Genomic DNA, 23,071 nt, shown 5'->3' with positions numbered 1-23,071 from the left:
GTGTCTTTTGTAATGAGGTGGCTTTGCGAAGCATCTCGGTAATCTGAGGATAGGGGCTGGGTGCCAGGGGCCCCAAGAGGTAATTAGAGGTTTAGAACTTCCAGATCTACAGGAAGGGGAGAGGGGTTGGAGGTTGGATTAGTCACCAAAGTTTGATGATTTAATCAGTCATGGCTATGAAATGAAGCCTCCATAATAACCCCCAAAGGACAGGGCTTGGAGAACTTCCAGGTTGGTGAACACTTGGAGATTTGGGGAGAGCACTGCCAAGAGAGGGCATGGAAACTCCCTGCCCCTTCCCCAACCCTTGCCCTGTGCCTCTCTTCCATCTGGCTGTTCCCCAATTACATCATTTTATAAGAAACCTATAATCCAGTAAATAAAACGTGTATCTGAGTTCTGTGAGTCACTCATTGAACCCAAGGAAGGGACTGTTGGATCTGTAGCCAGTTGGTCAGACACACAGGTGACAATCTGGACTTGAAATTGGCATCTGAAGGGGTAGGGGTTGGGGGCAGTCTTGTAGGACCCAACCCTTAACCTGTGTAATCTGATGCTGTCTCTGGGTAGACAGTGTCAGGGCTGAGTTGAATTGTGATGTCTGAGAATTGCTTGGGGGGAGGAAAAAAACCCAAACCACAACACTGGAATTGGGTGCAGAATCATTATCTGCTGTGACAGGGAGGGGATAGGGAGGCTGGAGGAGGGGTTGGGCCACAGCCTGAAGAGCACCCCAGGTGAGGCCTGTGGGGTATTAACACCATTCTGTAGGGAAAAAGAACACAGCACTGGCTGATACCTGGAAGCCGGTACACACCAGGGTGCGCAGCAGGTTTCTTTTCAAAGTTCAGAATTGGGCAAAAGAAAATCAAGATGGGAAGGAAGCGTTTTTAGGGTCATGGAAACTTCAAGCTTGAGCTGAGTGGTATTTGCTCGGGTGAATGCATTTGTAAAAAAATCTACTGAGGCTGCTTTTAAACTCTGTGTCATTTATGTAAAATAAATCTCAATAAAAGAAAAAGTGAGTGGGGACTTGCCTGGCGGTCCAGTGGCTGAGAATCTGCACTTCCATTGCTGGGAGCATGGGTTCCATCCCTGGTGGGGGGCTAGGATCCCACGTGCCGCAGGGCTAGGTCTAGGAGCTGGACTTTGACGGAAATACAGGTGGGAATCATGGCAGGGTTTTGAGCAAGGGAAGGGCCCGGTCATGTCTTGGATGGTGGCCCCAACCCCTGACTGGCCCTCGAACCCCAGTAATCCCCCAGCCCTTTCTGGACCCACTTTTCCCCACCCTGTCCTCTTACAGGCATGGAGGCAAAACTGAAGTAGGAGGGGGAAGTTGCCAAAATCACCGTGAAACCAAGTCCCTCGGGAGCAGAGCCCTCTGACTCATGCCTGCAGCCCCCACGCCGGTGCAGGGCAGTCAGGAAGTGGTGATGGTGTGAGGGGGTGAGCAAAGACTGCTGGAAGCGGGGCGTCGGGACCCATGCTCCACAGTGAATGGCAGCAGAGTGGCGGGGGCAGATCCGAGCATTCAGAACGGCAATGCTCTCCCGTGCTTTTAGTGCCTTAGGCAAAAAGCCCCTTCTCACCAGTGCCTACCTTGTCGCAGGAGAAACCAAGCCATAGAAGGTGCGGCGCTTCCGGCCACCCCAGGTAGGCAGTGTGTTCATTCAGTGGTAACTCACTGAGGCCCAGCATATGCAGGCCCTCGACAATGAAGACACAATATAGAGAGCAAAAATGAAAGGAGGGTATAATGATCCCTAAATGAATGAGCTGGCTGGCTAAGCGCTGGGCCTTCAGAGCCAGGCCATCTGGGTCAAATCCCAGCTTTGCCATCTCCTTGCTGCGGGTTCAGGTAGGGTTCTTAATCTCTGTGCCTCGGATTCCTCATCTGTATAATGGGGCCAGTAATACCACCTTCCTTCTGTAGAGATTTTGTGAGATCATTTATATAAAGGATTTAATGTGGGACTTGGCACAATAAATATTACTGTGATAGAGACAGGTTCAGGGGGTCTGTGGGAGCTTCAGAGAGGGCTTCCTGGCGGAGGGGACACGTAAGCTGGGGCCCAAAGGAGTTGGAAGGAGTTTGCCCAGTGAAGCCAAGTAGAACTAGGAAAGGGTGGTCCCAGTAAGGGATCTGGCAGCACTGAGGAGGGCTCACTGGAGGGGAGGGTGTTGGAAGTGTTCCTGTTTCCTCTGCCCCCCAGGTGGGCTGGTGTCCAGAGGAAGGGGCAGTGGGTGGGGCAAGCCCCAGTTTAGCTCTGGGGGCTGAGGGACGGGGCTGGCTGAGGACTTGCAGGGAAATCCAAAGATAGCTCAGCAGAGAAGGATGACTCGCAGCCCGGGCTTCCCCACAAGTCAAGGGAAGCGGGGATGAATCAGCCTCTCAAAGTGGAAGGCAGCGGCTGTGGGAAGTGAGATCCAGGTTCAGGATCCAAGGCCACTCTGTCTCTGACTCACCTCAAGCCAGGCTCAGTCTCAGGATGCACTGGGTGTGAAGCCAGACCCTTGAAGCCTTCCTCCTCTAGAAACTTCAGTCTCTGTATTTGTACAGTGGGGTGGGGCGGGGCAGGCAGAGGTGGTGGTGACTTACAAAATGGGACCGCAGAGCTGGGCATACAGGAGGACCTCCATAAGCGCCAGCCCCCTTCCCATTTCCTGGCCAAGTCCTAGCAGATACGAGAAATGAGTACAGGGGATAGTTTGGGGTTCCCGTTACTCTCCTGATGGACGAGTTGTCATCTGGGTTCTGGTGGGCTATGATTAGAGGGGGGCAGAGGAAAGAGCAGCCATATACTGATTGTGTCTGAAAATCAATAGCACTGATAAAAATGATTAAGTTATCTCTCATGAATTCTTACTAAATGCCCAACCCTCTGTGCCCCTCCCTGTGGGAAGGTGACCCCATCTCACAGGTGAAGTGAAATGTTTGGAGAGATGAAGCCACTTGCCCGAAGTCACACAACCAGTGGATGGCAGATCCAGGGTTTGAACCCCAATCTGTCTGAATTCAAAGCCCTTGCTCTTAGCCTAAGATCTGGGCTGGGGCAGGGGTAGGGACAGTGTTGAGGACTCTTCAGCTTACAGACCTGGGGAGGATACTTCTCGGAGCCTTCCTTTATAGTTGCAGAAGCTGGTTCAGCTGGGCTTCCTCGGCGACTCAGGAGGTAAAGAATCTGCCTGTAATGCGGGAGACTCAGGTTTGATCCCTGGGTCGGGAAGATCCCTGGGAGGAGGGCACAGCAACCCTCTGCAGTGTTTTTGCCTGGAGAATCCCTGTGGACAGAGGAGCCTGGAGGGCTACAGTCCATAGAGTCGCAAAGAGCCAAACAACTGTAGCGACTGAGCACGCAAGCAGGTTCAGACAGGGAAAGGGCCTTCCACTGGCTGACCTGCCTGTTTGGAGTGTGGGTGTGTTTAGAAAGAAACAACAACTTCTGGCTTTGTTTAACATTTATTGCAAAGTATAAGAGCAGAGACTGGTGGGCTGCACCCTGGCCCCTCCCATCTTCTCCCACCAGATAGTTCTCTGCACCTCTGGAGAAACAGTGTCCTCCTCGCTCTACCACCAGGGAGCGCTGCCTCCTGCCTCGTCCCGGCTTCGGGCCTGGTTCCTTTAGCTCTGCCGGCCGGCCGGCGGGTCACTGAGGCAGCCCTGGATCCTGGACCCTGGGCCTCTGGGACCCAGGAGTCCCGGCCCCCAAGCACCTCCACGTCCAACTGAAAGCTGGTGGCCATCTACAGCAGCAGAGTGAGGATGTTTTTGTCGAGGGTATGTGGGGCAGGGGTGACCGTTTTCCCATTTGGGGCCTTGGTGGGGGGTGGGCCACGGCCTCCCTCCTTAATCCAGCATCCCCTCCGGCATCCTTCAGCATCCACCATCCAAGGTGGGGCCCCCAGCAGTCCTCACACTTAGGGGGGGCTTTATATGTGCGGCTGGGTCAGGAGTAGCAGAGAGAATGTCCTTGACCTCAATCCTGGGGAAGGGTAGCCTGGTTCTTCCCAGATGGGTCCTGGGGAGACGAACAGAGAGTTGGATAGAAAGGCAGGCCAGACACCAGAGGAAGAGACAAACCAAGCAAAGAAAGAGGGCGGGGGCCGGTCCAGCCCCAAACTTGGTGTTCCTCACTGCAGGCAGAGCCAGAGCAGAAGAGATCGGGTGGCCTCAACTCCAGCCCCTCCGTCCCCCTCCCCTTTAGCCACATGGGGTGCTGGCCACAGGGCACCCTTCCCCCAGGAGGTTCTCTTGCCCAAGTCCCAGCCCCCTCACCAGCTACGTGGCCTCCTGGCTTGGTTCTGGAAGCTGCTGCGGCCCCAGCGCAGCGCTGAGCAACTCGCTCAGGGTGTCCAGCCTCCCTGCTAGTGCGTCAATGTGCTTCTCCAGGGCCTGGTGAGAGCTGCTCAGACGGAGCTGCAGGTCGCACAGGATCATGTGCATCTGGGCAGAGGTCAGAGGAATCAGGGGGCTGGGGGAGACTCCCTGCCCTGCCCTGCAGAGTAAGGCAGTGGAACCAGCATTTCCTAAGTCCTTACAGGCCCAGGAGATTATCCTCAATAATAACAGTTACCATTTATCAACCACCTGCCCAGCGACTGGGCCACGTGATCCTCATATGCAGTTTAAAATCCTCCTAAAAGTGTGGGAATGGGAATCCTGTTTCCATTTTTAACAGCTGAGGAAACAGGCCTGGAGAAGATAAGTTGACATGCCCAAGGCAGCGCCCGGATCAGGGTGACCCGAGAACGTAGTGGGTGCTCACTTAGATCTTTGTGGCCTTGATGGCCGCCTGACTTTAAAACCCACAGAGCGCTTTCTCTGCCTTCTCAAACTAGGATTCACAGCTTCGTCCTTCAGGGCGTGGGAGCTTTCTATGAAAACTCTTGACTTCCGCGTTTGGGGCCAGGTGGCTAATCTTAGAAATCACGACCTGCCAATTCCGGCAGATCTAGGCCACTGCCATGCAGTTTAGGGGCCCGGCACCTGCGGCTGTGTTTACCATGGCATCAGGGCCCAGGGCCACTGTTTGAGTTGTCGCGGGCTAATGAGAAAAAAGCAAAGGCTACCGGATAAGCAAGAGGAGCTGCTAACCAAGCCAGTGGGGCGCGACATCACTGACCCTGAGCACTTCAGAGTCAAGGAGACCCAGCAGAAGGAGGGCAAGCCCTCGACCAGGCAAGCCTGCCCGGCGCTCCTGGCCACCTTCCTCCTCTTCACAGCAGCAGCACAGATTGAGTTTTCCCGGAACAATGTCACTCGTCTGTATGTTGGTGCTGTTAATTCACATTTTATTGCTTTGCACTTTGTGTTTGAACTTTGTTTGTCAATTTGCTTTGGTTTTATGGTTGTATAAGAGTCATAGTTGAAAGGAATTTTATATCTACCCACATGTAGGGAACTTGATAATGGAAATAATTTCACATCAAACACTGGAGTTCTTTGCACAAGTAAGTTCCTTAAGCTTCAAAGGAAGCTGCACCTTTCACGAGAAGCTCTATTGCATCATTCACTTATTCATTTGTTTGTTCCTTCAACCACAAGAGCTTTCTTGAGTGCCCGTGTGTGCCAGCGTCCCTGATTCCAGGCCTAGAGCTCCTTACCAGCCACCCCTACCTCCCTCTTCTCCTAGACCCCCTCTCACAGGATCCCAGTACCTTGGAGATGTCCACCATAGAGTTCACTTGCTCCCGGAGCTTTCTGTGTTTCAGCCGCACCTGGCGGAACCTGGGGGTTAAAAAGAACAGCAAGGGGTGGGGGTCAGAGCGGCCTTAGCACAGGGGTGGGATGAGGGGAGGAGAGACTCACAAAGATAAGAATATAATGAGGAAAAGTTGCCAGAGAACTGAAGGGGTGGGAGTGAGTGGCTGCACCCATGAGCCCACCTCCCACATAGAGAACCAGGTAGCCAGACCCACAGGCACTCTGAAACATGCAGACGAAACCATCACACACACACAGAGTCACTGTGATGTCCAGGTGGGCATCTGTTTAGTGGGACCACACGCGGGCATCCTGACCTGGGTATGCATTCATACTCACACACGGACACACACACACACTCACACCCTGCAGAGAGGTGTAGACTCAGGGCTGTACACGGCGTGTGCACACACAGAGGTCCTCACCTGTTGATGGCAGCCAGCAGCCGGCGCTGGTGCTTGCGGGCGGCTCCAGACTCCTTCCTGCGTGTATGTTTGTACAACATCCAGGACTCCTGCAGCACTCGGGCAGCTGACTCCCTCATCTGGGTGTGGGGGTCACATTGTCAGGGGAGATGGACTCCCTAGGGCTCTGGGAGGAGGGGCTGGGGGCTTGGACTGCTGGGTCTGAGAGAGGGTGTGTTCTGGGTGCTGGAGGCCCCCCTCACCTCTTTGGCATACTGAATATCCATCATGAAGTTGTGCACATGCTTCTCTGCCTTATTAAACTCCAGCTTCCGGGCCACCACGGCCACCAGCAGGGCTGTGCAGCAGACCCCCTGTGGGCACAGCAGGTGTTATGACACAGGGGCCCTGGGGCTCTGAGTGCCAGCTGTGTGCCACCAACTCTCTCTATCTCTCCTTGAATCCTCCCAACAGCCACAGCTGGCAGGCACCACCCTCCTAGTTGACAAACAAGCAAACCCACTGGGAGAGAACCAGGGTCCCAGAGGTCCCAGAGGTGGAACTGAGGTCAAAATCACACATCTGAGGTGTTTACACCTCACCATGTCCTGTTTTGTTAAGGGTGTGATCGGAGATGGGGGAGAAGGGCTGGTGCTGGGTGATGGGCAGACCTCAGGCTCCGGCAGGACCCCTGCCTCCCCACGTTCCAGTCGGCCATCAGGTCATCAGGGGTGTTCTTCCCCCTCCTCCCCACCCCTATAGACGCTGCCCAGCTCTGGCCACATCTTCTCCCTCCTGGGCAATTTCTAGCCTCCCCTTCACCCCACCCTGACCCAGCTGTGACCCTGACCCCCTCACCCTAATCTCCTTCTGGACTCCCACTGCCCCAAACTTCTTAGCCCGGCTCTCAGGGCCTGCTAAGGTCCAGGCCACTCCTTCTTCTCTGCCCAGCCTCCCTCTCAGGCAATTCATCCTTCACCTGCCTGAGCACCTTGTTCCAAACCCTCACTCTCATCCCTTCCTTCTCGAGGCCTCTGATCCATCAAGGCCCCATCAAATCCCGACTGCCCTGTACCACCTGCTCACTGTCCCTGAAGTTAGAATGAATCGTCTGAAGTCTGTTCCCATCCCATTCTGTTTCAGCTCTTGACCCTCGGAACAATTTACTAGCTACAGGGACCACTTGGGTTCCAAGCCCAGCTTGGAGCAAGTTATCTAATCTCAGTGCCTGAGCTTCTTATTTGTGCAATGTGCACGCCCTCACAGAATTACTCCAGGGATTCCGTCAGTTAGCACCTTGAGAGCAGAGCCTGGCAGAGTACAGACCCAATAAAAGTTAGCCATTATTATTTCATTGCACCTGGAACCTCTCGGCCGGGAGTAGGCTGTGAACTCTAGTGCAAAGCTAGTGCAAAACTCACCATGAGAGAGCCTTCTGTCTCAGGTTCTCCCTTTCTCAAATGAGGGAGGAGGTCCCAGGCAGCCCTGAGGGCCTCTGACCCTTTGGGAGTGTGTCCCTGGCTGCATCCCTGCCCCTCTTTCCTAGTCACAGAGACTCACCACTGTGTGTGTGTGTGTGTGTATGTGTGTGTGTGTGAGCCACATTTCCCTGCCACCCCATGCATCACCTGTGGACCCAGGACTCGGGGGTTCAGCATGTCCTTCCTGGGACAAATCAGGGCTGGGGGCTGTTGGCTTGAATTCCTGAGCTTGAAGGGAGCCAGATCTCATAGGGAGGTGGAGGCCAAGGCATTGGGTGCTGGGTCTACGAAGGGAAGGGGGTGGGTGTCTAGATTCAGAGGGAGGCTGACTCTGGGGTACAGGCTCGGGTCTAAGGCTTAGGGAGCCCTCTGTCTCATCCTTGAGGGCACAGGAGCTAGGATAGCAGACAGCCACATGCTTGGAACCAGCTACAATAACAGCTTCCCCATTGCCACCCCTGACCCATTTTCTGAGCCTTTCTTATGCTTGAGACCCTTTGTGTGCTGTGCTGTGCTATGCTCAGTTGCTTCAGTCATGACCAACTTTTTGCAACCTGTCAGGCTCCTCTGTCCATGGGATTCTTCAGGCAAGAATACTGGAGTGGGTTGCCATGCCCTTCTCCAGGGGATCTTCCTGACCCAGGGATCGAACTGGTGTCTCGTGTCTCCTGCATTGCAGGCAGATTCTTTACCCACTGAGCCACCTGGGAAGCCCTTTTGAGACCCTTTACATGGTTTAATTCATTTAGTCTTCTCAGAAGCTCCTTGAGCAGTACACTGGTATCATCATCCCCATTTTATAGATGAGAAAACTGAGGCCCAGAAAGATTATATGGCTGACTCCCAGCTAGGAAGTGGCAGAAACAGAATTTGAACTTGAGCAGCCCAAGCCCACAGGCAAGCTCCTGATATCTATATGCAATAGCCTTAATGGAGACTGGTAAACTGGATCCCTGGGTCCTGAAGGAACCTGGAGCTGGGAAACCAGGTACCCTGAGTCCTAGATGATTGAGAGGGTAAAGAGGGGAGAGAGCAAGATCCTGAGCCTTGGGGGAACTCAGGGCTGGATTCCTGAATTCTGGGAGGAAAAAGGGAAAAAGGACTGGGAGGTTCCCAAGGAGGATGAGGTCTGGGGTGCTAGATTCCAGAGAGAGTTAGGGCTTTAGGGGATGGATTCCTGGGATTTTCAAAGGAAATAGGGCTGGTGTCTGTGTTCTGAGCAAAGATCCATGTAGTCAGAGCTATGGTTTTTCCAGCAGTCATGTACAGATGTGAGAGCTGGATCATTAAGAAGGCTGAGAGCTAAGAATTGATGCTTTTGAACTGTGGTGCTGGAGAAGACTCAAGAGTCCCCTTGGACAGCAAGATCAAGCCAGTCAATCCTAAAGGAAATCAACTCTGAATATTCATTGGAAGGACTCTTGTTGAAGCTGAAGCTCCAATACTTTTGATCACTGGATGGGAAGAGCCAACTCATTGGAAAAGACCCTGATGCTAGGAGAGACTGTAGGCAATAGGAAAAGGGGACAACAGAGGATGAGATGGTCAGATAGCATCACCAACTCAATGGACATGAATTTGAGCAAACTCTAGGAGACAGTAGAGGACAGAAGAGCCTGGCATGCTACAGTCCATGGGGTTGCAAAGAGTTGGACATGACTTAGCATCTGAACAACAGCAACGACTGTGTCCTGGACAGGCAGTGAGGCTGTAGGGGTCCAGACACCCATGTTTCCTGGGGTGTCCCTGAGTGCTTCAGTTGGCTCCATGGTTTCCTGGGGCCCAGGGGATGAGCAGTGTGCAATACAGGAGTCCCTGAATGGATGTACTCACCATGACGCCAGTGCAGAGGCAGACGATCTTGCCCCACATGGTGCCTGGCACCACATCACCATAGCCAATGGTCAGGAATGTGATGGGGATCAGCCACAGTGTGTCTGAAAGGTGCCCAGTGGCATTCACGGCCTGCCTATAGGGGAAGAGCGGGTTAGTTCTGGGGTTCCTGTGGTGTTTGATACCCTCTTTCTTAGCACACACCCACACTCAAAAAAAGCACTCAAAGCTTGCCTGGCTTTGGCAAGCCTGCCTGGCCTCCTCTTTGCTGTGTGACCTAGACAAAATGCTCAACCACTGTGGGCTATGGGCTTTGAACCTGGATCCTGTCAATTCCAAAGCCCATTTGGTTTCAGCTAGGCTACCAGGGCTGCTGCATTTAATGTGGTTGAGGGGTTGAAAGGGGGAAGAAACCCAACCTGAAGTTCACTTGTCAGTCCCTGGCAGGGAACTGCCTCCACCCAGAGAAAGAGTGGGTTTTCTGATTTCCACAAAGATTCTATGTGGCCTAGAGGTGGCTCTGCCAGGACTAAAAAGATGGGACTCTAAAAAGGCTTGAGCGAGGGGATTCTCTTCTTTCCCCACACTTCATGGAAGGGGATATTTAGGTCTAGTCATAGAAAGGACTGAAAATCAGGATGTGTCTAACTCTGACCCATAGTTAGGCCAGAGCAAAGAAAGCATCATTCACCAGGGTCCCAGAAACCTCAAAACCACTAAGTTAGTGCCCTGAGGTGGGGACTGAATCTGTATGGTTAAGCCCCACCCCCTTCATCCCAAAGTACACTCAAGTTTGTGGACTTCGCCTTTCAGAGGCTCAGAGAGGAGAAATCTCAGGGCAGATGGTCCCATTCTCTACCTCCCCTCAAGAATCCTTGGCTCGATGTACTAAACTAGAGGTTCTCAAACTTGGGCCAGCATCAGAATCAACTGTTAAAAACAGATTGCTGGGTCCCGCCCCTTAGAGTCTTGGATTCCATAAATATGGGTGGGGCCTGCGAATTTGGATTTGCAACCAGTTCCCAGGAGATAGAGAGCATACTAAAAAGCAGAGACATTACTTTGCCAGCAAAGGTCCGTCTAGTTAAAGCTATGGTTTTTCCAGTGGTCATGTATGGATGTGAGAGCTGGACTATAAAGAAGGCTGAGTGCTGAAGAATTGAGGCTTTGAATTGTGATGTTGGAGAAGACTCTTGAGAGTCCCTTGGACTGCAAGGAGATCCAACCAGTCCATCCTAAAGAAATAAGTCCTGAATATTCATTGGAAGGACTGATGCTGAAGCTGAAACTCCAATATTTTGGCCACCTGATGCAAAGAACTGACTCATTGGAAAAGACCCCGATGCTGGGAAAGATTGAGGGCAGAAGGTGAAGGAGACGACAGAAGATGAGATGGTTGGATGGCATCACCGACTCAATGGACATAAGTTTGAGTAAACTCCAGGAGTTGGTGATGGACAGGGAGGCCTGGCGTGTTGCAGTCCATGGGGTCACAAAGAGTCGGACACAACTGAGCAACTGAACTAAATCCAGGAGATGCTGCTGGTCCCAGAACCACTGGCTAAGATTACCCCTAATTTTTTTTATCTGTAAGATAAATGGGGCTTCCCTGGTGGCTCAGTGGTAAAGAATCCACCTGCTAATGCAGGAGACGTGGGTTCAATTTCTGGATTGGGAAGATCCCTGGAGAAGGAAATAGCAACCTACTCTAGTATTCTTGCCTGGGAAATCCCAGGGACAGAGGAGGCTGACAGTCTACAGTCCATGGGGTCGCAAAGAGTCAGACAGGACTTGGTGACTAAAACAACAACAAAGATAAGTGGAGGCCCTGATGGGGTACAGTTCCAGCATCAGGTCAGAGTCCAGCAGGCAGCTGGGAATTTCTTCCAGGGCAGCCCTGGGGTGGTTAGGAGCACCTACCAGTGCATCTGTGCTTATTTGGAAAGGCAGAAAGTCTCCTTCCTTCAAAGCAGGTGCAACCCTTGGCCAGCCAGGCCCCAGGGCCTGCATTATACCTGGATTCCGGAGGCAGGAGAGATTTGAGGCAGGAAGGGCGGGGCTTCCTAGGGTATATGTGTGTTGGGAGGTTGGGGTGGGGGAGACAGGAGGCTGCAAGTGGACGAAAGGCTTTGGGGCTGGTCTGTCTCGGTTCTTCCCACCCCGCTGCATAAGAGTGTGGACAGATAGCTTTCTCCACGGCTTGGTCCCGGGGAGTCCTGATCTGCACCACCCTGCAGGGCAAGCGTGGTTGTAAGCGGCTCCTCCAGAGGCTTCAGGTACCCTCCATCCCCACCCGCCCTGGCACCCTCACCTCTCGGCTACCGACAGCACCCAGGCGGTGGTGAGCCAGAGGCCAAGCGTGAGGCAGAGCAGCAGGCGGCCGGGGTGCGTGTTCATGTACAGCTTGGCCACGAACCAGTGGCGGAAGCGGACCTGGTTGAGCGCGCCGATGCTGCGGTAGGAGGCGTTGAGCAGGACGCCGCTGCGCAGGAGCAGGGCGCGGGGCACCAGGTACAGGCGCAGCAGCATGGCCAGCGACAGCAGCGCCTCCCCCTGGTCCAGGAAGCTGGGCCAGGACTGCGTGGCCGCGGTCTTCGGGAACCCCGAGCTCAGCACGCACGGCGGACCCGGCACCGGCGGCGGGTGCAGCCCGCACACCACCAGCTCCAGCACGATCTGCGCCACCTGCCGCCCGGTCAGCGCCACGCGCCAGTCCCGGAGCCCGTTGTCCGTCATGAACAGCTGCGGGGAGGAGGACGGACGGAGAAGGAGGGAGTCACGCGAAGGTCAGGCGCCCGCTCCCCAGCCTGCGCGAGGAGATAAGGGGGGCGCACCCGCGGGGCCGCAGAGGAGGCAGATAGCGCAGGGCCTGGGGCCGGGAAGGGTGGGGAAGGGACACGGCAGGACCAGAGGAGGACATCTCTCCGCCTTCACTCTTGTGTTCCGTGCAGCCTACTTCCAGAACCTCCAGCCCAGGAACACTTATTGAGTGCCTACTGTGTGCCCGACGTTGAGATATGTTGGGGATATGGGTGAACAGGACAAAAACGCCTTCCTCCCTGGAGCCTACATTCTACATCCACGGAGCCAGGCCTTACTCCTGTCTCTGGGGACCCAGCAGTGTAACGGGCATCATCCCATTACAGTGACAATAGCCAACACGTGCGGGGCACCTGGGGGGTGCCCGGCATTGCGGTATCCTCTTTGGTGTTGTGACTCCCGGAATGCTCACAAGACAGTGAGAATGAAGGTATTCCTACTCCCACTTTATAGATGTGGAAACTGAGGCCCAGGGCGCTCAGGTGCAGCTGCACAGCTGGGCTATGAAATCAGGCCGCTTAACTACTTGAATGACTGCTATGAATGATAAGGTCTACTTCTTACTGAGCTTGTCTTGTATGCCAGTCTCTGCAAGGGGCATACCACATTCGGCCAATAACCTCCGTTTTATACGCCAAGTGGTGGGGCAAGGATCTAGGGGTATGGAAGATGGGAGGAGAGGGGAAGGGGTGGGTGTGGAGCCCAGTGTGGATTGAGACATGCGATGGGAGGGGGGATCCATGTGGGGGAGAGGGCGCCCTTCCATGTGATGGGAAGGGCGCCTGGATCTGGGGGTCATTGGCACAGAGGTGGGGAGCTCAGGCATGGGGAAGGACTTCAGGCACATAACTAGGATCTGAGTTGTTGGGACCGGAATAGGTGGGGGCCCAAGGGTTGAAGAAGGGAGATCTGGGAGGCTGGGCCTGGTGTGAGGTAGCCTGGAGCTAGAGTGGACAGAGAGGCCTGGGGGTGGGAACTCTCGGCACCTACAGGTGTGCCTGCCAGGTGAGTCAGAGGGCAGCAGGTGGAGGAAGGTCAGGGCTGCTCCGGGAGGCTCTGTCTGTTGTCCACGGTTCATCCCCTCCAGGTAGATCAGGGCGTGGATGCATCTCAGGGTGGAGGAAGCTCATTACTCAGCTCAGCAGGCTGGAAAGTGTGAGCTGACAGGGCGTGGTGGGGGCTTAGGGGAGCAAGAAGGGGCTGGGGGTGGGGCCTGCCCTACCTGGACCTCTTTGGCGTGAAAGGCCACGATAAGGGAGAGGAGCAGGAACGTGGAAATGCTGATCATGCATTTAACCAGGAACAGGTAGAGCACCCACTGTTGGGAGGGAGAGAGAAAGGGGTGAGATCCTAGGTCTCCACCTGCTCTGCCCCTCTACCCTCCTCCCAAACCACCATCCCTTCTCCCTTCCCACTGATTCCTAGCCTCCTAACCCCACGTCCAGTCCAGCCCTCTACTGATGCCTCCAGGTCTGAGGAAGCCTCAAAACTGTCATCGGGTCCCCAAGGAGAGCACCCTCTTCCTTCCTAAGGGGACAGCCCTGGCCCAGATGCAGGGTTCACCCTCCTCCTCAGCCTCTCCTAAGACCACACCCCTGAGAGAAGACCTCAAAATGCACATTCCTTCCTAACTGCCGCATATGGATCCCCATCGAAAATAGTTCTCAGTTGGTGGAGGGGTGTCTAGAAACAGATATTTAGCCTCTAAAGAGTGTCCCTCCTCTTCCCTTCCTCCCCAGCTGGTCTCTGCCCTAGAAAGCAACTTCAAGTCTCCCCCCACCCCAGCAACCCAATTCCTAAGGAGCCTAGAAACTGGTACTCAGTCCCCAAGGAATGAATGACACCCTCCCTTGCCCTCATTCAGGAGCTGGGTCCCTGAGACCCCAGCCCCAGCTCTGAGAAAGGCCTCCAGTCCTGCCCAGAATGGCCTTTCTCCCCCCTCCCTCCTGCCCTCTCTCCTGGCTCCAAGCCCAGGGCAGATCTGGCCGGAAGCACATGGCCTCCAGAAACCAGGGGAAGTTTTTTTCCCTCTCTTTGTGCGTCTATACCTTGGAGGAATCTAGAATTCTTAAGGGAGAGATTTAGAGGGGAATGGGACTGCTGGATTCCCTAGGAGGGGGTGCCTGCCTGGAAGGTGGTGTCGGGGGAAAGGGCCACCTGGGCGCCCGCAATGAGCTCAGCACCTGTTTCTTCTAGAACACTGCCAGCTCTCCCCGCCGGCCAGGGCCCCACCTCTGTGCAGGGGAAAAGGGCCAGTTTCCTGCCCCGGGGGGCCTCCCCCCCCAACCCTCCCCGAACAATGGTGCTGTTGTCCCTAGCCCTCCCCCACCCCCTCATCCTTCTACGGCTCCCCAGTTCCCTCTCCCTTTCTTTAGTTTGTCTCAACCAGCACTCCACCTGGCCCAGCCCTCTCCCAGCTCTGTCGTCCGCTTCTCTGGTGGTCCTCTCTCCTTTGCAATTCCTTTTGCCCCGAATCCTGCACCCCCTTGTCTGTCTGTAGCACGCTGTCTCTCACTGCATCTTTGCCTTGGTCTCTCTCTATGTCTTTCTGTGTATCTCTGCCTCTGTGTGTTTGTGCGTGTGTTGAGTCGCTTCAGTCGTGTCCGACTCTGTGTGACCCTTTGGACTGTAGCCCGCCAGGCTCCTCTGTCCACGGGATTCTCCAGGCAAGAATACTGGAATGGATTGCCATGCCCTCCTCCAGGGTATCTTCCCAACCCAGGGATGAAAACAGTGTCTCTTATGTCTCCTGCATTGGCAGGCGGGTTCTTTACCACTAGCACCACCTGGGTAGCCTCTCTGTACCCCTCACCACCCTCCCTCTCCTGCCCGGCTGCATCGGTCACGTTCCCCTGTCACAGTGGGCTCTGGCCCCTGCCTCTCCTCCAGCCCCTCCCTGCTACCAGCAGGTGTCTGGATCCCTGCAGAATGAATTCATTAGACTGTGATGGATTGTGATGGAGGTGGGGAGGGGACATGGGTATTGTCAAGGTGGTCATAGAAAGGGGGCTGAGGATGACCCTTCGGGTCATCTATTTCAACCCTCACCCCCAATTTCCAGTTGACAAAACGGGCCCAGAGAGCTGCAGCAGATGCCAGAGTCGCCCTGCTGGAGGCAGCAGCCTGGTGGGCAGTGGAGGGAAGCAGGGGGAGGTGAGAGGGTAGAGAGACTGGATGGTGAAGGAAAGACCCCCGACCCATAGCATCTGCCCCCTTAGCCTCACCTCCCCTGCTGGGCGGGGTGCTGAAGCCTGGGAGCGGCGGGTCAGCTGGGCCATGCTTCCTGTTGGCCTGGGCTTCGGCGGCCCCACCCCCTCAGTGCCCGCTGCCCTCACCCGGCCAGAGGAAGCCAGTCTGCCCCGACCCTCCGTGGGGCTCCTGGGTACTTCAAAGCTGCCTGCCTCTCCCACTCCCAAATCCAAGCCTGAGCCTTGTCCCCGGGAATGCCCCCACCTCAACCCTCAAATCGAGGGCCCCCCGACGAGCCCAGTTCCACACCCCTTACCCCAGACAGATCTGCAGCCCCTCCTTTCCTGTTGAGCAATTCCGTCCCGTCCTGCAGCTGCCAGTTCTGACCCATGTCCTTCATCTGCCCCCATCATAGCCCGGACCCGGGCTGGAATGTGCTGGAAGCCTGCTCAGACCTGTCCCGGCCCCACCTGTCCTTTCCTTCCCTACGCACACTATCCTCAAAGTCAGCCCCTCTTCCCCTACACACACTCTAAGGTGCCCTCCCCTTCAAACCCAGGAGCCCAGGCCCCCAGCCTCTCCTCCCCGGGACCCAGGAGCTCAGCCTGCGAGAAACCTACCTCTCCCTTATTTCTCAGACTAAATAGATTCTGAGGAAGCTGAGCTTCTCAAGGATGGAGATGAATTGACGGGGGGTGGGGGATGCTTCTCCCCCACCAACCCCCCCCCTCCCCAACCCCAGCCAGTTTTTTCCGTCTCTGCCCTTTGCCTCTGAGATACTGGGCAAACATTTGAGTTCAGATAAGGACCAAGGAGCCTCCACCTAGTGGAAGTCAGCCTTTCTCCTCACCCTCCCTACACTGAACCTGGGGCTACCCCTCCCCTAATCTGCTCTTGGGAGACTCCAGTATCTGACCAGCCACCCCTTGGACCTCCAACTGTCTGACTGCAGTATCTTCAAATTGACACCCTGTGACCCCTCTTCCCTTCCTTTTGCAGAGGGGGCCCCCTACCATTTCCCTCCCTGCATCCCAGGAGTCCAGCGCTCAACCTCCTCCACTCTTAGACCCGGGGGTCCCCGGCCCCACCTCCCTCTGACCCTGGAGTCTCAGCCCCCAGCGCCTCCTCCTCCCTTAGACCCAGGAGTCCTGGCCCCCAGCCCCTCCTCCTTCAAGACTAGAAGTCTCTGCCTCTACCCTCCACTCACCGGGCACCCCCCGAACCACAGCATCTCCGCATGCAGGACCATAAGTCCAATGCCAGTTCCTGCCAGTGCCAGTGTCCAGCCGGCCAGACTCTTCTCCTGCTCCAGCAGGCGCTTTCGCCGCCGCAGGGCCCCCAAGCCCGGCACCAGCTCCCCGCCCATGGCTCCCGGGGTCTTGGGGCCCAGCCAGTTTCCTGCCCAGGGTCCCCCACCTCGCAGCACGCAAAGGGCAGCCACAGTGGCTTGAGGCCCCCGGCCCGCTCTGCTCCCTCGCTCTGGGCTTGTGCTTTGAGGCACAGCAGAGTCTGTGCCCTCTGGGAGGTGGTGACTGCTGGGCAGGGCGGGGAGGTGCTGGGGAGGCCCCCGGGCAGAGGGGAGGCTCCCCAACCCCCCTTCTCAGACTAAGGAGGAGCGGGGGTGTGTCTTAGGGCAGAGCAAGGAAGAGGCGTGCGTCCACGTGGATTAAGACACACACACACCAACACACAATGGGCTTTGTCACACACAACGGTCTGCAGCGTATAATACACACCTACACTGGGCCACACCCGGACACCACTCAACATGCAGTGATTACACCCTGAACCATGGCATGGCCAGAGACGGAACCTAACACCCATGGGCACACAACACTACTGACACCGAGTGACTCACAATTCCCGACAAGCTCTGAAACCCACAGCCACACCCAGACACCACACACACGGTGTGACACACGCCGGCACTTAGCGAGCAGGCAGCGCCCCGTGGCACACAGGGCCACCCAAATATTGTCCACACAGAAGCACGGACATCACGGTCAAAACTGGCACAACATCGTCTGACACAAACAGCCACACCCAGACACGGCACAGGGGATGATGCCCGTCCGTAGCTACACAAATACGACCTATACAAGTGTTCCACAAACACGCACTCTGTATTGACTTAGCAATCCCCCTGTGCCACGCACAGCATATCTGTATGAACAAGGCACGCAGCCATCACACACCCGTGGAACAGTACCCAATACATGCAGACACACGGCATTTAGTGACACACCCATGGCAGTCACCACTCACCTAGCACACTGTCTCCAGCACATATGCTCATAGAATGATTCACAACATACACAGATTCACCTCAACACACAATGTAACCCAAGTACACGCTGCCATTCAAATATACAGTCAGAGAACAGTAGGAATGGATGCGTGTGGGAAAAGCCTACAGGCACAGTGACACACGCAGAAACCCAGGGGGCACCTGCCCCTATAAGACGTCCTGAGCTGTTTTGTTGCATCACCCAGGACACAACAGAATGGTGCCCGGGGGAGGGAGGCCGGGCACACAGGCTGCATAGGCCCTGATGCCCAAGAGCCACATACACGGAATAGAACACCACCATTGCCTCAGACTGACAGACAGCACGTACCACCCCACGCACATGATACACTCCAACACCAGCGGCCACACAAACACCACATATACAGGGTAATACGCAAAGACACCATGACCCCAAACACGGATGCAGTCTGCCCAGCACAGACACTGTGTCCCGTGAACCGGCGGATGTGGCCCACTGACACATCCGTCACGTAGGCCAGCACCAACACCCACACAGCACCAGAGGGACACCCTCTGGTACAGTGTGATACACAGCCACACAGTCACAACACTCTGAGTGTGGTCGCCGGGCTGTGTCCCTGGCAGGGAAAGGAGAGACCCCCAACATGGACATACACCTTGAAAGGAGAGCACAGTGTCACATCACTGAGTGAGACACAACTGTTACACACACACAACCTATAAAGAGACACAGCACGTGCGCTGCTGTACAGAACAGCAGATGCAATGCAGAATGATGCGTGATGACTCCCAGAGTGACAGCCGCATGGCGTGTGTCACATGCCCGCGTGCAGCAACACAGAAGTCACTCACGGGTCTCTACTGTATACAGCTGGACACAGATCAAAGCCCTCCCGCAGCAACGCACGAGGACTTGCTGGCGGGGTGACACAAAACCCCTCTCAAGGTGTGGCCCACGGACCCATGGACACCACTCTGGGTGGGGAGGAGGGACACACAAGACATTAGCCCCTCTCCCTTCCCCGGAGTCACGTGTCAAGCAGGACCATGGACCGGCCAGCCACAGGGCAACGAGACACACACAGACATGCCTGGCGTCACACCAACACAACCCACACAGACACGCCCAGAGGCACCAAACCGCAAACGCAGACACACCCGGTGACAAAAACACAACCTAGGCTGGGGCCCTGCCCCGTGCGGCGCGTGTGATCCCCACTCAGGATGGGAGGCGGAGACGCGGCGGGAGCGCGATGGAGACGCACGCGTGTGCCGGCTCTGAGGAGACGCTGCCGCCTCTGGGCGATCACAAGACTGCAGCCCGCACCCCAGCCGCCCACCTGCAGCCCTCCGTTTCTCCTCTCCTCCCTCTCGGCTTCCCCGGGGCCTCGCCTCTGACTCCTCTTGTCTCTCCCACTCTGGAAGCCTCTGGGCTCGTCTTTATCTCTGTCTCCGGCTGTCTTTCTCGGTCTCTGTTTTCCTCTGTTCTAAGCCCCTCTGTCTCTTCCGGCTCTCTCTCTCTGAGCACCTCTGACTCTGTGCATTTGTGTGGTTCCGTTTCTCTCTCTCACCCTGCTTCTCTTTGTGTCTCTGTGTCTCTCAGCATCTCTGTCTCTGCATCCCACTGCTTTTTAAAATTTTTACGAAGTATAGTTGATTTACAATGATTCTGGTGTACAGCAAGTAATTCAGTTATATATGTGTGTGTGTGCGTGTATAAATGTATATTTTCTTTCAGATTCTTTTCCATGATAGGTTATTACAAGATATTGAATGTAGTTCCCTATGCTATACAGTAGGTCCTTTTTGTTTCTCTATTTTATATACAGTAGTGGGTATCCGTTAATCCCAAATTCCCAATTTATCCCACCCCCTTTTGCCTGCAATGCGGGAGACCAGAGTTCCATCCCTGGGTGGGGAAGATCCCCTGAAGAAGGAAATGGCAACCCGCTCCAGTATTCTTGCCTGGAAAATCCCTTGGACGGAGGAGCCTGGTAGGCTACAGTCCATGGGGTCGCAAAGGGTCGAACGCAACTGAGCAACTTCGCTTTCCTTTTACCTTGGTGACCATAAGTTCGTTTTCTGTGTCTCTGACTCTATATCTGTTTTGTAAGTAAGTTTATTTGTGCCATGTTTTTAGACTCCATATATAGGTGATACCCGATGACCCCTCTGCTTTTCTATTTCGCTCTCTCTCCCTGTCCTCGTCCTTCTGCTTCCATGCCCCTCTTCTGTGTTCTCACTGTCTGTGTCTCTAACAGGCTCTGTCTCTCCTTTTTCTTTTTTGGTTGTGCCAAGTGATTTGCGGGGTATTAGTTCCCTGACCAGGGATTGAACCCAGGTCCTCCACAGGGAAAGCGCAGAGTCCTAACCACTGAACATCCAGAGAATCCCCACCCCAACTCCGGGTCTCTGTCTCTTGCTCTCTGTCTCATCCTTTCTCTGTCTCTAGAGCTCTGTGTCTCTGGACCTCTCTAAGCTCATCTCTGCTTCACTTTCCCTCTCCTGTTCAGGGACACAGCTGGGGACAGCCTTGCCTCCCCCCCCCACCCCGCCCCGTTCCACCCCCGCCTCGCTTCAGGGGCCAAAGGCCAGAGACATCCAGACTGCAGCTGCCTGAGAGGGTCGGTAGCCACAGAACGGGCCCCTAGCCCCAGGCCCTCCACTGCCTCCCTGCATGCATGCGGGCAACTGTGAAACACTGAGGGAAGAGAGGCAATAAGGGAGACCTTGAAAGTTGTAGCCAGAGGAGAGGGAGACAGAGAGACTGACAGACAGACAGAGAAGGAACAGAGGGGAGGGGATGGTGGGAGAGAAAGGGGTGGGAACTTTTTTTTATAAACTCAAAGAGATGGAGACAGAAGAGACCCAAAGGTAAGGAGAAAGCAGGAGTCAGAATCAAAGACTTGGAAGTTGGAGTAGAGGGGAATTTTGCCTCCAAAGAGACTAAAACCAAAAGAGAAAAGTGGAGAGACGCAGGCGGGGGAGATGCCAGGGTGGGCGTCGAGGTTCAGTGGGAAGGGCACCTGCCTCCACAGGGAAGTTCTGGGCTGTGGGGGTCAGCTGGTAGGACACGCGGCTCCAGAGCCAGCTCCCTGCAGCCCGGAGAGGGGGTTGGTGACTCAGGGCCCCGGCGCTTCCTGTGACTCAGCCTTGTTCTCAAGCCTGGAGGGGGGAGTGCAGAGGGAGAGGGGTCTCTGAAGAGAGTGGGAGGGGGAGCCCCAGAGGAGGTCTCTGCCCGGAGGAGGGGTGGGGCAGCGGCCTGGGACTTTGAGGGGAGGGGCTGGGGCCTGGACCCCTGGGTCTGAGGGAGGAGGGGCTGGGGCCTGGACCCCTGGGTCTGAGGGAGGAGGGGCTGGGGGTCTGGACCCCTGGGTCTGGGGGAGGAAGGGCTGGGGGTCTGGACCCCTGGGTCTGAGGGAGGAGGGGCTGGGGGTCTGGACCCCTGGGTCTGAGGGAGGAGCGGGCCTGAATCCCACAGCGCCGGTCCGGGAAGACTAGAACTTATTTGCAAGTCCTTAGGACTTTCACTTGGCCTCCTCCCAGCTGCCCCACCTTCATCCCAGCCCCATCTCCGGGCCTGGAAAGGACCCACATGCCTTGGGGCCCAGCCGGAAGGGGCCAAGACAAAGAGGTGTTTAACTCGGCGGAGCGGGTGAAGAGGTTGTCTCAGACGGAAAGGTCACTCGTCGCCCAGGGCTCGTGCAGGGAAAGGCGGGGCTCAGCCCGGGGGGAAGACATCCTGAAAGTCCGAGGCCTGTAGCGTCAAATCCTCCAACCGCTGTCTTTTGGATTTACACATTAGGAGGCGTCAGGGCCTTGGGATCCTGCCACCTGGTGGTATTTTGGGGGAACTGCATGCTCTCTGTTTCTTCAGTCTCAGTTCAGTTCAGTCGCTCAGTCGTGTCCGACTCTTTGCGACCCCATGGACTGCAGCATGCCAGGCCTCCCTGTGCATCACCAACTCCTGGAGTTTACCCGAACTCATTTCCAGTATAATGTTCATCTGTTGGGCTTGCCTATTGGCTCAGATGGTAAAGAGAAAAAAAAAAAGTGTTAGTTGCTCTGTCATGTCCGACTCTTTGTAACCCCATGGGCTGTAGCCCGCCAGGTTCCTCTATCCATGGAATTCTCCAGACAAGAATACCGGAGTGGGTAGCCATCCCCTTCAGAGGATCGTCCAGGGATGGAACCTGGGTCTCCTACATTGCAGGCGGATTCTTTATGATCTAAGCCACCAGGGAAAGAACCTGCCTGGAATGCAGGAGAGGAGAGTTTGATCCCTGGGTCAGGAAGATGCCCTGGAGAAGGAAATGGCAACCCACTCCACTCTTGCCTAGGAAATCCCATGGACAGAGGAGCCTGGCGGGCTAGAGTCCATAGGGTCACAAAAGAGTCAGACACGACTTGACTAAACAATCCATCTATTGAGTACCTACTGAGTGTCAGATACTGCTGTAAGCATTCGGGGTACAGTAATAACAACACAGACAAAATCCCTGCCCCAGGGATCCCTGGCTAAAGGAGGGAGACCCTGTGGTTCTGTCAACCTCTCTCTTGTTTTTGCCTTGTCTGTGTGAATCTGCTTCTCTCTCTCTGTACTCACTGGCCTTGCTTCTGAGTTTCTGTCTCCTGGTATTTGTCGCCAAATGCATGCCTCTCTGTTTTTATTCTATCCTTTGTATTTCTGTGTTCTCTACCAATTAAAAACAATTTGTTTTCTTAAGTCATGTATATGTATATATAAAGAATCCGCCTGCAAAGCAGCAGAGCAGGGTTCGATCTCTGGGTCAGAAAGATCCCCTGGAAAAGGAAGTGGCAACCCACTCCAGTATTCTTGCCTGGGAAATCCCATGGGAAGAGGAGCCTGGCAGGCTAGAGTCCAAAAGAAGCCGCAAAGAATCAGACAGGACTTAACAACTAAACTATCAGTCTCACAATATTGGTGTCTAGAGACTTTGGGTCAGTTGGGTTAAATCTTGACATGGTCACCGTTACTGACTTTTTTGGGTGGAACATAATAACGTAACACATATATGGCCTGGTTTAGAGACAGACCCAAGTTCATGTCCAGCTCTGCTGCCCCTAGCTGTTTGTGCTGTGAGAGCTGTGAAATTAGGATGATTATACCCTGTGTCACAATCCCAAAGAAAGGCAATGCCAAAGAATGCTCAAACTACCACACAATTGCACTCATCTCACACGCTAGTAAAGTAATGCTCAAAATTCTCCAAGCCAGGCTTCAGCAATACGTTAATCGTGAACTTCCAGATGTTCAAGCTGGTTTTAGAAAAGGCAGAGGAACCAGAGATCAAATTGCCAACATCCGCTGGATCATCAAAAAAGCAAGAGAATTCCAGAAAAA

At 55.0% G+C, this 23,071-nt stretch overlaps 1 protein-coding gene across 1 annotated transcript; it reads right to left on the bottom strand.

Annotated features, from left to right (window-relative positions):
* Positions 1–3,632: 3,632 nt before the first annotated feature.
* KCNN4 (potassium calcium-activated channel subfamily N member 4) lies at positions 3,633–19,102 on the bottom strand. The gene is made up of 9 exons (XM_005897302.3): positions 16,642–19,102; positions 13,468–13,563; positions 11,737–12,167; positions 9,426–9,561; positions 6,375–6,485; positions 6,133–6,251; positions 5,662–5,731; positions 4,280–4,447; positions 3,633–4,022 (listed from the first exon to the last, which is right to left on the bottom strand). Exons 1-8 carry the CDS (start codon positions 16,798–16,800, stop codon positions 4,283–4,285), a joined length of 1,287 nt encoding a protein of 428 aa, XP_005897364.2. The 5' UTR covers positions 16,801–19,102; the 3' UTR covers positions 3,633–4,022; positions 4,280–4,282.
* Positions 19,103–23,071: the final 3,969 nt, after the last annotated feature.

The sequence above is a fragment of the Bos mutus genome, chromosome 18 (genome assembly GCF_027580195.1).
Source record: "Bos mutus isolate GX-2022 chromosome 18, NWIPB_WYAK_1.1, whole genome shotgun sequence".
NCBI classification, from domain to species: Eukaryota; Metazoa; Chordata; class Mammalia; order Artiodactyla; family Bovidae; genus Bos; species Bos mutus.
Note: the sequence above shows the minus strand (reverse complement) of the source record. Positions and strands in the feature narration are given on the sequence as shown.

Excerpts from the sequence above, each read along its gene's own strand:
- KCNN4 (XM_005897302.3), bottom strand. The coding sequence starts at position 16,800 with ATGGGCGGGGAGCTGGTGCCGGGCTTGGGGGCCCTGCGGCGGCGAAAG. Across the intron at positions 13,564-16,641 it reads TGTGGTTCGGGGGGTGCCCG|TGGGTGCTCTACCTGTTCCT; the intron begins GTGAGTGGAGGG and ends CCCTCCCAACAG. Across the intron at positions 6,252-6,374 it reads ATATTCAGTATGCCAAAGAG|ATGAGGGAGTCAGCTGCCCG; the intron begins GTGAGGGGGGCC and ends CCCCACACCCAG.